We start from the raw sequence: 16,352 nt of genomic DNA on the forward strand, positions 1-16,352 counted from the left end.
ATTACTGTCTGAATAAACATTAAAATAATAGTAACATAGCTACTGCTTTATATAAACATTTGAAAACCATATCAAATGCACATCTGGGTGAGAACACGCCATGGAGTGCCATGGAGCTCCAAGGCTGGCAACAGAGCTCCATGGAGCCGGCCAGTTCAACTTCAGACAGGAAGTGGAAGCACCTCAAAGCCGGGAAACCACAAATCCTATAATCATATGGCCATGCAAATATCTGGGTTAGGAAGCACGTTTAAAGTGATCATTTTCGGGACATTTCATACATGTGAAACCAAGATAATATAGTTTAAAACAAAGGTAGGCTAATTCATGAAATTAAATTCAAATGAATATTTTTGCTTGTTCCCATAATATTGAGCAGCACATCCCCGCAGTAAACATGCCTGTTAGTAACGCAACTAATCGAAGCGGCTCTCATATTTCAGGTGGAGCAGAAAACAGCTGACACACAAAGTCAGCAATCAGAGGATTAAAATGTTACAAGGTTAATAAACTGAATTATTATTATTCTCTTTTTAATAAACGTATTTATCCTCCAACATCCGCGATACAACCACGTGTTCTTTTTTTCACCCAAAAGCAAACCCAGAAATAAAATAAAGACAAAATACCACCTGCAAATCAGGTGGCAAGTTATCTCCAGGTACCCAACTCAAAGCAGGACTCTGATGTAGAACACAGCTCCCTGAAAGATTCTCACAACACAAGAAAAACACTAGTGTCCATGCTATGAACAAGCCCACATTACAATGTGCCACATTTTATAGATGTGAACATGACATTCATGCGGCACTTGGCTGTCAGTGATTACACAAAATTCATAAATGTCCAAAATTTTAATTTACCGCTCACTATTGAGGACACTTTTTAGTGTCCATTATGATGTAGGGGGAAGTGAACGAGGGAGTGAGTGCAGACACAGTCATATTAAAGAGAAGAGAAGATGTAATTTCCCGGATTTAAAGGGAATCTCAGCCACCTATCATCCTCATAGCAGGCATCTATAACCAGGAGGTCAATGAGCAGGCGCCTTGTGTCAGGGGACAGACCCACACACACACACACACACACACACATAACCGGGATATGATGGGCTCCCCTTCTCTGTCTCCAGCTGACATCACACACATGCTGAACGTCCCCTCACACACAGCTCTTTGTCTGGGCATGCTGTGTGTGTTTGGAAGATGAATGTGTGTGTTCTAACGCATTGGGTCCTGGGTCAACCACTGCATCACTCCTCCAGACACACATGCCCACACGCACACACATAGACACACAGTTATCGATCCAATGCCTACACATGGGGGAGCATACGCAAGCTAAAATGCATCCACTTTCTTTCTCTCTCTCTCACACACACACAGACACACACCCACACACACAAATCATGTTGAGCAGTGATTGCAGTTAGAGAGAGTGTTTTCCTGGTTATCTGTCCAGTTCTCTGGACGTGCCAAATGTGGCTCTTAATCCATTTCACTATCTGCTGGGAGAGATAAGCCAGAGCTTTTCCAGGAGTCCAGGCCAGGCTGTGTGTTGTTGTTGTATATGTGTGTGTATATGTATGTGTGTGTGTGTGTGTGTGTGTGTAGTAGTAGTGGGTGTATGCGAAACCCTGACGCTAGACACACACTTATCTTGTCTTGACAGCCCCTCTGCTTGGTGGTCCCCCTGGCTGTGTGTGTGTGTGTGTGTGTGTGTGTGTGTGTGTGTGTGTGTGTGTGTGTGTGTGTTGCTGCTTGGTGGTCTCCCAGCAGTGTTTGGGATTATTATGTGTTAGTCAAGTGCATTCACAAGGAAATTAATGCTGCCACAGTTGCCACGCCAAGTGTGTGCGCATGCTCTGCGTGCACATGCGTGTGTGTGAAATGGTTAGCCTTTTGATGTGAGCTTTTTTATCCCTGGCTGAGATGGCGGTTGGTGACCTGAGGGACTTGATGAGCTCATAAAATAGGAGCGTGTATGTGTGTGTGTGTGTGTGTATGAAGCGTTGTGCTTACCCACAGAGAGCAATCCTTGACTGATTTATGAAAGTGTACGAACATGAAATGATCACCTCTAATATGGCCTGACCAAACTGTCACAGTAGACTTTTTTGGTATCTGTCATTGTGGTGAACATAACCAGGCTTTTATTTTGGTGTGTGTGTGTGTGTGTGTGTGTGTGTGTGTGTGTGTGTGTGTGTGTGTGCGTCCTCAGTGTGCAGTCTCTGAGAGTAAGAGCTGGGAATGCTTTAAGGGGCGTTTCCCTGTGTGGTCGATGGGGGATGGGACATGTGTATGTTTGTGTGTGTGTGTGTGTGTGTGTGTGTGTATACGTGTGTGTATGTGCCTGCATGCTGGGGAGGGGTGAGTGATTTAGCACCGCTGAAACACCAGCTGTCCATCTGTGTCTGACCCCCATACACACCCTGTACACACTTGAAACGCACACCGACACCCACACTGACACACACACACACACACACACACACACACACACACACCTCGCATCTAACCTCTGATCTGCTCCTGAGTATCTCTCAAACCTGAAGAAAGTCCAGACAAAACACAATCTGTTCATCTGTCTTTCTCCCCATCACACACACAAATATACACACACACACACACACACACACACACTCTACATTACACTAAGCAAGATTGCTCCCTAATCAGCTCTGCAGTAGTGCTGGTGCTGCAGTGTATCCACAATGAATGACTCGGCAAGGTCACTCCTAGTGAGCACATGCACACACCCAGACACACACAGTCACACAAAGAGACGCTGGAGGCTGGCAGAAGAAGAGATGAACTTTGACCCTGCCGGACATTCAAAAGTCGAGGTGATAGCTGGACTCCACAGTTGTGTAAGCCTTCGTATCTGTGTGTGTGTGTGTCTCTGTGTGTGTGTTGTATTGTTTGTTTGTGCGAGTGGGTCAGGGTTGAGACAACTGGAGTCTGGCCTTTGCTTTCTTACCCTCAGGGCTGGATTTGGTGTCTATGCGTGTGTGTTTGTGCTGACCATTTGGTTGGAACTGTAGCTAATTTCTCAATCAGACACACACATACCATCTTCTCAATCTGTCCCAAAGGTCAAGCCCTATTCATTCACTATTGTGTCCAGTCCCAGTGGGTTGCTGTTCCTCTTCAGGCAGATGCGGGCAGAATATAATAGCCCGTCTAGCTCAAGTTACATTTTAATGAAGATCTGAAGCAGCTACTTGCACTTAAAGAAATGCCAGTGGCTCATTCGGGGAGCAGCTACCAATGAACATGAAGGCATTTAACACTGGAAACCCAGGCTTGGCCAAAAAGTCAAGTTTTAGCTGTTAAGAAATGCAATAAGATTTTTAGGATGCTTCACAAAACTGACTTTTTGTACAAAAAAGAGCATAAAGTCACCCTTTAACTAGGGCTGCTCAAGTGATTATTCATGTCAATATTGAGGTCATGATTATTTAATATGATTGATTACTTACTAACTTTAGAAACATCATGCATTTATTGGCCTTTCAAAAAAAAAAACTTTGTTATCGTGAATTTTCTTTAACTTCGAATATAGTACAACGGAAAAACAGGCTTGAGGTGAACTTAACATGCCACAGCCTGGCTGAGAGTGAGTTTGGGCTCTTAGGGAGGAGCAAAAGTGCGCCGCTGTAAAGGTGCAGATTCACAAGCTGACGACAGAACTAGCAGCAACCAAAGCCGACTGTTGCGTCGCCTCACGTCACCTGTCTTTCGGCCAAAACACAGCCAACAGCCAACCAGCATGTACGTTCTGGGCCTGCGTGAGAGGAAATAACTCTCCACATCAGCAGACGAAGGTAGTCTGTAATCGGCATTCAAAAAGGGAAACCTAATGAAGCAGCTGTTTACTTTCCTCACTTTCATTTATTTTCTTGTGCGCTAAGCTGACCTGCCAATCAGAGGGATTTCATAAACCAACGGGCTCCATCCTCTCTGACGCCGAGTCAACATGCTGAATCAGCTGAAAAAACCCGATGAGGGCCCACAGCCTCGTTACAGTGACACAGAAAATGATCAATTTTATCCCTTTTATCTTGTTTTCATGAGCCAAAAAGACAAAATCATAATTGAAAATAAAATTTGGTCAGTCACCCAGTCCTACCTTCATCTACAAAGAAAACAACAACAAGGAAAGCCTAAATCCAAGTAGTCACAAGTTTGATATGGCAACATCAATTTAAGTGTAGACTATAAAAAAACATATACAGGCCTGAATTTGGTTTTTTGGACAGCGGTTGACTGTGACTCACATAACTGTGGAATTAACTGGAGGGCGGCCATGTTTGATGTCCTCTGCGGTCACGGATGATGTTGAGTCACAGCATCATGTGTTCCTGGTGGCCGCTTTGTTAGTGTGGCTCCATCATGCCTCTGCCTCTGCGGTTAGTCAGCGTGCAAGTGTGTGTGTGCGTATGTGTGTGTGTGTGCATGCACGTGAGGAGGAGTGTATATTCTGTGGTTTTGAGAGGAGGTCCAGCAGGAATAGAGGGTGATGTTCAGTGCAGGGAGGGGAGCGAAGGGAATGATTGGAGTCAAAGGAAAGGAGAAGCAGGCGCAGAGTATTGACTTTCACTGTGTCTCACTTGAAGCGTAAGTGTGTTTGTCAGTGAAATCTGATGGCCCCATCAGCTGTCTGGGACTCGCCTGTCAGAAAGGGTGTGTGTGTCTGTGTGTGTGTGTGTGTGTGTGTGCGCCTCAAAGCAAGAGAGATGACAGTGGAGAGGTGGTGTCCAACACTCCTCTTACAGAAGTCTTTTTTTCAGGCTGTCACTGTCACCGGCTTTATTGGCATGACGATATATTTAAACAACATTTTTGTTTAGTCGGTTGAAAACACATTACCACCACTACAGAATGTGGTATAAAACGTTTCACATTAAAAACATGTAATCATACAAATCACTAAAAAGCCCCCTAAGCCAGGGCTTTTCAGACATTGTGTGTTTGTGTGTGTCACTGCCCAGTTCTCCGCTGCTTTCCATGTCTTTGTACCAGGCTTTGTAAAATAATCCGTCTGTAGTTCTGCTGTTTATTTATGCTCGTTGTCTTTTAAGTATGGACGCAGACATGAATAAATGATATAAATGTGTCTGTATGTCCTTCTGTCTGTGTGTCTGTCTCTTGGGGCGGCTCAGACTAAACAAACAGCTGTGTTTATGAAGCAGGGAAGAGCCACAAGGGTCTTCTGTTTAGTGGTCCATTTCAACACGCGCACACACACACACACATATGCTCATGTGCACGCACACGTACACACTCCCGAGTGCCCTGCGCTCCTCATCTTTTACCTGCCCTGCTCTGTTGCGTTTTTGCCCCCTTGTGTTTTCTGCCCTGCTCTTTCTCTCTCTGCCCCCTCTGCTCGGCGTAATGCTCGCTCGCTCGCTCGCTCTCAGACCGAGAGGAATGCCACTCCGTGTGACCTCTCACCTACAACAAGGAGGGGTGCCGGTTTAGACAAGGGAGCGAGGGGGCAGCTGCAGTCATGTGCCCAGGCCTGGAAGGAAACACACAGGCACATACAAATACACACACAGAGCCAGGTTGTTAGCTAAAATACACACAGTCTAATTCTAGTTTTGTTTGCGTTTGATGCGGGTCTAGATGTGGTGCACTGATTCTCCCGCCTCTCTTTGTGACTGTCTGAGAAAGTGTAGGATGCTATGCTTTGGTGTGTGTGTGTGTGTGTGTGTGTGTGTGTGTGTGTGTGTGAACATGCGAGTGGAGTGCAGCCTCATACAAAGGCGTTATTGTTGGTGCGAGGGGGCCTGAGGGGAGGCAGGCAGTCTGATTGGTTAAGACTATTGTGTCTCACTTTGCCCATTCTCCCTGTCACTGAGGATGTCATAAAGTGGCTCTCTAATAACTCTCACTCTCGCAAGCTGGGGATCATCTGAGGACTTGAGATATTCACAGAAATATGTAGACAAAGCAATGAAAGCGTTACTTTACGAGCTTCAAACTTAAAGTGCAGACTCTCGAGACGTAGTAATTCATCTGTCAGCAACTGTTTGTAAACATCACTTAATGGGAAACAGTTTGCACTCCAGCAGTGCTGCAAATATTTAATAATTGAGTCATATGTTGATTAATATTATGATTATGTAGTTAATTATCCAGTCTATAAAATGTGAGAAAAGAGTGAAAACTGCTCATGAGAATTTCCTCAAGCCCAAGGTAACATCTTCAGATTGCTTTTATGTCCAACCAACAGTCCAAAGAAGTTTAATTGTATTTGATATTAAATTGATAAAAGCAAAAATCGTAAAGTTTGTAAAGCTTGAAAAAGAGCGTGTTTGGCATTTTTGTGTGAGAAACGATTGTCAAAATAGTTAACTGTACAAATCGGATGTACAAAAAAACCCTTTAAATACGAAAACCATAGTTAAAGGAATACTTCAGCCCCCAAATTATCATTTGTATTTCAGTTATTTGGCTTGTTACACTGAGTTTGCAAAGAAAACTTCAAGAATCCAAACAACGGAGAAAATTCTTGATGAATTAAAGTCATAAGGGAACATGTTTAACAAGCAAAATCAAAACTCAAATCTGTTTACAAACAGTCAAACAACTCGTGCAGTATAATCCAAGTCTCATTTATCCAGTCGCATGTTCAGTACTTCCAAACTGACAGTACTTTCCAATGGGGAACTGAACTGAACATGAAACGTTACTATGCTCTTTTCAAAACCAGGCTCCATTAACAAAAACAGTAATTTTATCTTGCTGAACATGAGAGCCGCTGGTCTACCACTGCCTCAACTGGTTAGTCTGTTTGTGTTATTGTGTGACTTATGGGAATCTAAACTAACCCTTTAAAAAACCAAAGTCACACAATAACACAAACAAACTAACCGATCGAGGCAGTGGTAGACCAGTAGCTCTCATGTTCAGCAAGGTAAAATTAGTGTTTTTGTCAATGGGGTCTGGCTCTCAAGAGAGCATATTTAAGTTTCACTTCAGTTCAATTCCCTGTCGAAAAGGGCTGCCTGTTTGCGAAGCACTGAGTATACAACTGGACAAATGAGACTTAACATAACACGGGGAGGTAATTGATGTATAAATGATCATTTTGAGCTTAAGTATTCCTTTTATTCTGATTAATTGATTAGTTTTAGCATCACAATCCAGTGTGACTGTGTGTTTCCTTTGCCTTGCTTTATCAAATGACAAAATAAAACAAAGTAATTTTGACATTTAATTTTTAGCATAATATTATCATATGATAATGGAGACACTATTAGTACAGAAACACATAGGTGATGTGGTAATTTCTTGTTGCCTCATGAACTAGATAACGACGCGTTGGGGTGCATTATTTTTGAATAGCTAATCAGTGAGGCTTCGCTGTTACAGACCACTGTTTGCCAGAGAGGAAGTGTTTAATCTCAGCGCAGCTCCTGTCTTGAATTACCCATCATTCCAAACAGGAAGCCATCCCTTAGGATTTAGAGCAGCTCATTGGCTGTTAATTGTTTCCTGTTGTACAGAAGTGGTACGATTGGGTCATATGGTGCACAGAGCGCTGTGAACAACACGTTCCTTTGGTTTTGTACTGTCTGTTGTGCATGTGTCTGTAGGTGTGTGTAATTTACTCTCCCTGGTAGATGCACTGATTAAACAGCATTCTGTCTATTTATGAAGACTTGTTCTTATGACTTCCCATAGAGAGAGAGACAGTGTGTGTGTGTGTGTGTGTGTGTGTGTGTGTGTGTGTGTGTGTGTGTGTGTGTGTGTGTGTGTGGCCAGTCTCTGTGCTTGTGTATATTTTCTTTGTGCTGAGTGAAATACATAATGCTGTCACCTAGAGGTTCATCCACATTTGTGAAAGGAACAAATGGTACATAATCGCTGTAATAATCACTATGAAAAAACTCTTTAAGCGCTATTCACAGGCAGGACACACATATGCCTGCACACACACCATTAATGCTAATAGCGGGGATTAGATGTATACTTTGTGTAGCATGTAAATGTGTCTGTCATTACTGAGCGGGTGAAAACCTCCAATTGCACCGTAATAACATGCTTCGGTTCAGCCAATCACAGGCTTTTGTTCAGATTGAGTCATCTACGTCTGAGCGTGTCTGAAGAGAGTGTGACAAGGAGACTCTTGGGTGTTTTCACTGCTATCTTTAGAGCACTCCAATCTGAAGGATTACTGCTGTGGACGTAGGAGGGAACATTTTGCTTGGGACCTACTGCTGTGCATTAAATCTGGCTTCTGCCTTACAGTTAGCTAAAGGACAAATGTACTGTAAGATCGAATCATGCCCAGCAGGGAGGGCACATATAACAGCACGTAGAAAAGAATATGCTGCAGAAAAAGTGAGTTTTTTGGCTCAAATAATCAAGACCTTTTTTTGTTAAACTGTAGCTGTAGGCTGAACACATATTTGTGGAATTGCAGCATTAGCCCGAGAGTGGAAGTTTTGAATGGAGCCCAATTTCCAAACTTTCCCACCCAACTTTCCCAGAAGATGCTTTGGCTGGCACCGATGCCACCCGAATCTGAGATAGTGGAGCATTGGCTGAGGCAGCACACGCTGAGTGAAAACAGACACACAAATACACACAATTTTAGGCAGCGGGCCTGATCCCAGTGATCCACAAACTGTCCCACCTTGACACCCCCTCATCTTTCCTCCCCCTTCTCCTCCCTCTTTTCTCTCCCCTGCTGTGGGTCTCCTCAGGCGCATGAATGGAAGTCTTTATTCCCGGGAGAACTGGTGGGAAGAACGAGAGAACGAGAAACAGGGATGGGGGTGGCAGGGAGGGAGGGGGGGGGGGGTCTGTGAGAGTGGCCACAAGATCAACACAGTGCCTCTTTTCTCCTCCATCGCTTTTCCCTCCTTTTCTCTGCACCCCCCCCCAAACCTCCACCTCCACCCTCCCTCCCTCTCCTTCTACCCCGTTTTAAGTGCTGTGGACACAAAGCCGTGTTAGTATTCATGGTGTTTGTTTGCAGAGGAGCTGTGTGTGTCTCTGCATGTGTGTGTGTGTGTAGAGCTGTCAGAAACACAGATCACAGCGAAGCAGCGCTCTGAATGGAGCTGGAGAGAAGGGGAGGGTGGTGGTGGGGGGTAGTTCCCACAGGGGGAGAATGGTCAGCTCCAGAAAAGAGAAAAGAAGAAGAAAAGGAGGGATGTGATAAGGAGGAGGGGGCAGTGCACGAGGCCACAGGGGCAGAGGGAGACAGCATGGTGTCAAAGCCAAGGAGAGTGTGTGTGAGTGAGGGGGGAAAGAGAGGATCATATCAATCATAAGATTTCGGAGGGAACTAGTTGTTAACGGGTCTAGGCACCTCTCTTCTTGTTTTTCTGCTGGTCCTCTTCTTCCCTCCCTCTCTGCCGCTCTCATTCTTTCAGTAACCCCCTCCCTCCCCATTTCTCCCTCTCTCCCTCTGTCTCTCTGTGCCTCTCTCCCTCTTTCTCTTTGTGTGTCTGTCTGGACAGCTGCCCAGTTCCATACACAGGGAAAAATGAAACACTCTAACCACCGGGCGTGCAGCCAAATAAAAGGCTGCGAAAAACTATTTGAAGGGCAGCGTGTTTGTGTGTGTCTGTGTGTGTGTGCATGGAGTTTGTGTATATGTTTGCCGGTGTATTATGTGTGTATATGTGTGCTGGGTTGTGAGATTTGGGTGTGCCTGTTTAGGGTGTTCTTTCCCAGTATAATGGTGCAGCCAGGGTGCTCTCTGCGTGTGTGTGTATGTGTGTTTGTGTGTATGTGTGTGAGGGAGAAGTTCCACTCTGAGTTTCAGTTTATTCAACAGTGGAAAACGAGAGGCTGCAGGAGAGGAAAGGACAGGAGGGGCCGTCACATACCTCCCCTCACGTCAAACTAGAGGAGAGAGTTCAACTTTTTACATCCAGCTCTGCGTTAAAAACAGCCTGCCGACTGTGAACGTTACAGTCAGATGCACACACACACATGAATTTGTCAGTAAATATATGCTGACTCATTTGCAAAGTGCCTTTCAGTTGGGTGATTGCAGCACTTAGTCACATATTATCCACAAGCTCCTCCGCTGCGCTCTGACCTTATCTAATGGTTACATCACCAATGGAAAGGAATGTGCAGCTCCATATCTGCCTGCATTCGGGTGTCGGAGAGCTTTTGTGTGACTGACTGAGACCAATCCATGTTGTTACAGTGCCGACTCAGAGGAAGACATCCTAGAAATGGATGTTGACCTAGCTACTGAGCACGACCCTTGACCCTTGAACACAGCCCTGCTTGAGCGCCTCGAGGGAGGGAGAGTGCATCAAACGGGTTCAGGACCAAACATGCCTTGGGTCTGTTTTGTGCTGGCCTTTCCCCATATCTAAATTTGACCAGAGGGGACATGTAGAAGAAGGACAGTGTGGAAAAGGTTGAGGCCTCACAGCTCCTGTGCTTGTGGGCTGCTCCAGGGTCAGAGTCCATGCTAGTGCTAATACTCCCGACCGCTGCCCCCTGCTGCAGGCCAGCAGTAGCACAGTCCCTATTCACACAGCACATGACAAGAGCTGGGCAGTGTACTATACACATAAGAGGAATATCAAAATGAATTTGCCAAGTACAGCAATGTTTTTCAGTAGCATTGGTGCAGCCGTGCAAAACATGGAACAGAGAAAAATGCCCAGCACATATCAAAGTGTAGAGTAATTATCACATGACAACTAGAGCTGGAACGCTTAATCGTTCATTAGTCAACTATAAATTAATCACCAGGTCATTTAATAACTGATAAATGGGTTTAAGTATTTTCTTAAGAATAAAAAGTCAAAATTCTCCAACTCCAGCTTCCTAAATTTGAATATTTAGGTTGGGTTTGTGGTAAAAACAAGACATTTGAGGATGTAATCTCCGGCTTGGGAAACATTTTTCACCATTTTATAGGCCAAACAACTAATCAGTTAATTGAGAAAATAGTCAACAGATTATTTGACAATGAAAATATTTGTTGGTTGCAGCACTAATGGCAACCTGTCAAGTTGTATGAGTGATTTAGGTTGACCCCTGTCTGGAGAAGGCAAGGAGAATAAGTTGTTCTCTTCACACCGTGTTGACTACAACAACCAAGGGAGTACCTGGATCCATTGGACCACTATTTATATCTGCTTGTGTGAATATCAGACAGAGTATTTTTCCTGGAAATGCTTCACGGAGTGTAAGAGGCGGAGACGAGGGGAGAGGGTGGTAGAAGGGCGGAAACTAAGAACAAAAAGCTGAACTGGTGCCAATAACCCAACCACAACCAGGAGGAGGGGGGGCTCCCTATTTCTGTTCTTTGCTCTGCTATCTCTAGTAGGAATGGTGTCCATGCCTCCTCTTTTTATTATCTCTCAGTGGTGGCTTTGTGGTTAGTTATGTGTGTGTCTGTGTCTGTGTGTCTGTCTGTCTCACACTAACCACCATCATCTCCCTGTCTGCCTTTTTTTTCTGTGCCCTCCTTTAACCTGAAACAGCAGGTATTCTAGGACAGGTTAAATGAGAAAGCATGTGTGTATCAGGTGTCTGTCATCTTATCCCTCTGTGGACTCACAGCATCTCCTCTCCAGTGTCACCACACACACACACACACACACACACACACACACACACACACACACACACATATTCACACTCATATTCACACTCATACTCATACTCATACACACACATATTCACACTCATACTCATACACATACACACATACATCTCAGAACTGAAAGGACACCATAGTAGTGTGTTCAGAAGATAAACGAGAGTACAAGCACATGCATTTTCTAGCATTGTTAATCATTTACGCTGCTTACTGTTTGCTTGTGTGCAGTGTGTGTATCATTTATGTGCACAGTGTTGTTTTGCACAGCGTTCATGTGTGGTTTTTTTTGTGCTACTGAGTGTCCGCAACTTGCTTCTGGCCAATTAACAGCTTCTGCAGCCAGTGTGGAAGTACAAAATGAGTGTGGCTGTCTGACTGCTGATGGGACGGCAGAAAGAAAGAGGAAGAAAACAGTTGGATAGTGATAGAGAAAGGATAGAGGCAGAACAGAACACTGGCAGGGTAAAAGATGAAGAGATGAAGTGCTTGTTCTTGCAAATATATGCAATGTGATAAGACCTACATACATTATATGTTCCTGTACTGTGTGTATTTGTGTATGTGTGTGTGTCTGTGTGTGTCTACCAAGAGCAAGAGCTAATCATCTGGCAGGGTGTCGATCCATGTAGACTTAAATTGGTTGCCTTACTGTTTTTATACATTTGTGCCAGTGTGTGTAAAGCCAGGATTTCATAAAGCCTTTGAAATGTGTGCATCTACTGTATGCATGTGTGAGTGTGTGCTTGTGCGCTTGCACGCCTGTGTGTATATGCTTAGAGGCAGGCCTGTGGTTAGGTTACATCTCCCTGCAGCGCAGCAGAACAGTGTCTTGTTGCGTCATACTGAGTCTGTTAATAACAGGCTAAACCACAAAGGCCATCCGCTGCTCTATTTCTCATCTTCCAGCAGTACGCTGATTATGCAGCAGTGATACATTAAGCAGGTTTATGTCGTCCAATACGGTATATCAAGCTTTTACATTTTCGGTTTTACATTGACACATGTAAAATAAGGTACTCAGTGAAGGTTGACTTCAGATTTGTGGTCCGTCACATGAAAGATGTAGATAAATTGTGCCATAATTTCAGGGCATATATTGTATAAGCAGTTCAGGGGATGGTCGGGATGACGGTTTAAGTTACAGCGGCGAACAGTACAGGAGAGTTGTCAACAAAATGAAGGTAATATAGTAAATAATTCTGGGTCTAGGGCAGTCAGTGTTTAATACTGTGTGCAGTCAGACACCCCCAGCTCCATCCCCCCCAGCTCTCACAGCATGCAACATCCTTGCCACAGGAATTTAATTGCTCTGTAAACAAGCCTTTTGTTTTGTTGCACACTGTTTGCTCATGCACACAAGATGTATTAAAAGCTCCAGTCCTGCCGCGAAAAGACGAGAATGTCATATCAGAGCACGGCAAATGACTGATTTGATTTATGCTGACAAAAAGAAACTGACTGCAGAACTGGATGCTGTGTGACATATGTATTATCTCTGTGAAGATAGGCTGATGTTATGAAGACAGGAAATAGTCTCGTCACAGTTTCATGATCACATTATCATTATCATATCATTTGTCTATCCCTGAAGCTATTTACAGCTGTCTTGTGATTGCAGATCATATGTAGTAACCAGTCTTTGTTTCTCTTCTCTGTCGTCCCCCAGACATATGAGCGCCAGTTCAGAATGCCTGAGCAGAGAGAGGGAGGCCTGCTGCAACTACTGGGAGATCATACTCCGCCCAAGCACCAGCTTCGCAGCTCCCTCCTTCCTGCACACACACTCTCACACACACAGCAAACACAGCACACCCTCACGCAACAATTCCAACACGCACACCAACACCAAATCAATCCGGACTGGATCGCGTCTACGGCACCTTCTGTTTCCCCGGCCAATCCTGCAGACTCTGAGCCAGCCAGAGAACTGGCAGGAGCCAGCAGGAGCTCTTTGCTCGATCCAACCCAACCTTTCTCACGAACAGCGACACGGAGCCCCTCGCCTCAGAGATCCTTGACTCCAGACCTGCAGCTGCCAGTGGTTACAGATGCCAGTATTCTCAACTTGACCTCTCTCAGCAGGTACGGTTTGTTTTCCTGTGTGGTCGATGTTATCATGAGCCAAACGTGATCATTAGGACAAATATACTGTGCACTCTGCACTGGGGATGGGAGACGGTATGGTTGATGGTTGATATAATACTGTATTGTGATATTTTGTAAAGTAATATTATGTATTTTTATTCAGTTTCGCTACATTGATGATATGAAATTCCTCTTGTGATACCCATCCCCAAGTGTCATCACACACAAATAGTAAATACTGGTGAATACTGGCACTGGTTGTAAAATATTGGTGAAATACAAAACATTCTTTCTCTCTCCCTCCATTCCACTTGTCATCATTTTTTCCTCTGTACACATCTCTCCAGGGGGAGGGGGTTACAAGAGGTCAGTGAACAGCTCTTTGGGAACATCAAGAGGAAGTACGGCAGGAAGGACTCCCAGAGGATGCTCTGTAATCCCCACAGTGCTGATACACCTTGGGGAAGACAGCCAGAGAAAGGATCGGAGAGCCCAAGTAATTCAGAGGAGAGGCAGAAGTACAGGCAAGAGGAGACGGCTGAGCGGTTCCACGAAGAAAGAGAGGAAAGGAGAAAAGAGGAACGAGAGCGAGCGACTGCTGGGAGGAGAGGAGATGAAGAAGACAGAGGGATGCCCATGCTGACAGAGGAAGGGAAGGGAAGAAAGAGGCGGAGGAGGCCTTCTTTTGACGAGTCATTTTCTGTAGAGGAGCAATTACAGCAACGGCAGGACTCTGACACTACAGAGAAGCACCAGCCTGGGCCCCCAGAACCTAAAGTAGCACATAAGATGGAAACTCACAAAAATGATTCTCGACTCACAAGCCAGGCTGATGTCAGCAGAGAGAGGATAGAAAAAGCAGAGAGAGCAGATAAAGGCGATAAAAGAGAAAAAGGAGAGAGGGTAGATAGGGTGGAAAGAGGAGAGACAGTTACTGGTGGATCTGAACCAGAGTCAGCATTAGGTGCAAACAGAATGAAAAAGAACCCTGTCGGCCGTCCGAAGATCAGCACAGATACCATTAAACACAGAGAATCTACTCACAATCACATCAACAAAGCCAATCCTAACCCAAACCCCAGACTTCCCAGCCCAAACCCCAGCCCCAGCCCCAGGGGCAGCATCAGTCCCAGCCCGAGCCCTAAACCTAGGGCTAACCTTAGCCCCAGTCTCAGCCCCAGGCCTAGGACGGCCCTGAGTCCGAGCCCCAGCCACAGCACCAGCTCCACAGCCAGTTCCAGACCAACCAAGGCCAAGGACAGATGGTCCTACCTGAAAGCTAAAAGCTATGCCAGCCTTACATCACCGCAGCGAGACAACCGAGGAAGCCCGTCGACTTTAGCTGACCCACCATCAGCCTTCCCCATCACCCCTTCTAGCCCCCTCTACACCAACACCGACAGCCTGACCGTCCACACACCCATTAAGAGAAAACGAGGACGCCCCAAGAAACAGCCACTCCTAACGGTGGAGACCATTCATGAGGGCACGTCCACCTCACCTCCAAGCCCACTGGCACAGGAAACCTCTTCAGGGCTAAATCGTCGGAGGAAGACACACACACTTAACACATTAATGGCCTCCACAACCACCAGCGCAAATTCTAATAGTCTGAAACTAAAGCGTGGCAGGGGCCCCTCCAGGCCAGTGAATAAGATGAAGCTTGGGAAAATGCAGAGCATCCTGAATGAGATCCTTTCAGGTTCCAGTCAGAACGGCGCTCTGGCTCTGAAGTCATCTTCTGCCCCTGTTAGCTCGGCTATGAGCGCCATGGCGTCCACCATTGAGGCTCGGCTGGGAAAACAGATAAATGTCAGTAAGAGAGGAACCATCTACATTGGTAAGAAGAGAGGGCGGAAACCCAGAGCAGAAGCCCAAGGCTCCACCCCTCCCAAAACCACTAGGGACAAGCCCCCTCTGTCTGTGTCCACGTCCAGTCTCTATGAGAGCCCTGTAGTGCCTTCCGCCACCTTGTCTCCCAGCTCCAGTGCTCCCTCCGTAAGAACCAGCCACTCTGATGCCACTATGCCCAGTTTGCAGCCCATCTCAGCCCTGCCCTCCAAACCGCCAGGCAGGAGCTTCCTCTCTGGAGGATGGAAACTGTCTCCTCCACGCCTTCTGGCTAATTCACCCTCCCACCTGTCAGAGGGTGCGTCTGTGAAGGAGGTGACCCTGTCCCCCATCAGCGAGTCCCACAGTGAGGAGACTATTCCGAGTGACAGCGGGATTGGGACAGACAACAACAGCACCTCAGATCAAACTGAGAAGGGCCCCGCCTCTCGACGCAGGTACAGTACAGTTCTACTACACTTCTTAACATTTCTTGAACTTTGATTTATTTTCTTTTGTTGTTTTATATTTCACACTGATATCACAGCGCAGCTCGGGCCACATATGTCTTTCTGAACCCGACCTGAGCCCGAGAGAGTTGTAACCAAGCCCAGCCCAAACCCGCCAGGCATTCTGGTACCAGACACAGTTAATGCAACGTTACTGATGCACTGAGATTGCACTGTCACGCTGTTGTTGTTACCATGGTTACAGCTTGCCTGTAGACCATGATTACACATGTGGCAACTTGTAAATGGCCGCCAAAACACACACACACACACACACACACACATTATGCAATGTCATCAGTGGTTGTAAATAATAAAACCTGAACATCA

At 45.6% G+C, this 16,352-nt stretch overlaps 1 protein-coding gene across 1 annotated transcript in view; it reads left to right on the plus strand.

Annotated features, from left to right (window-relative positions):
* Positions 1–16,352, plus strand: part of setbp1 (SET binding protein 1) — a 39,665-nt gene that overhangs the window by 13,062 nt on the left and 10,251 nt on the right. Inside the window, exons 3-4 of the mRNA XM_050050542.1 lie at positions 13,265–13,680; positions 14,031–15,971. Coding sequence (XP_049906499.1) covers positions 13,265–13,680; positions 14,031–15,971 — 2,357 coding nt within the window. The remainder of the gene's footprint in view (positions 1–13,264; positions 13,681–14,030; positions 15,972–16,352) is intronic.

This window comes from Epinephelus moara, chromosome 8, assembly GCF_006386435.1.
Source record: "Epinephelus moara isolate mb chromosome 8, YSFRI_EMoa_1.0, whole genome shotgun sequence".
NCBI lineage: Eukaryota > Metazoa > Chordata > Actinopteri > Perciformes > Serranidae > Epinephelus > Epinephelus moara.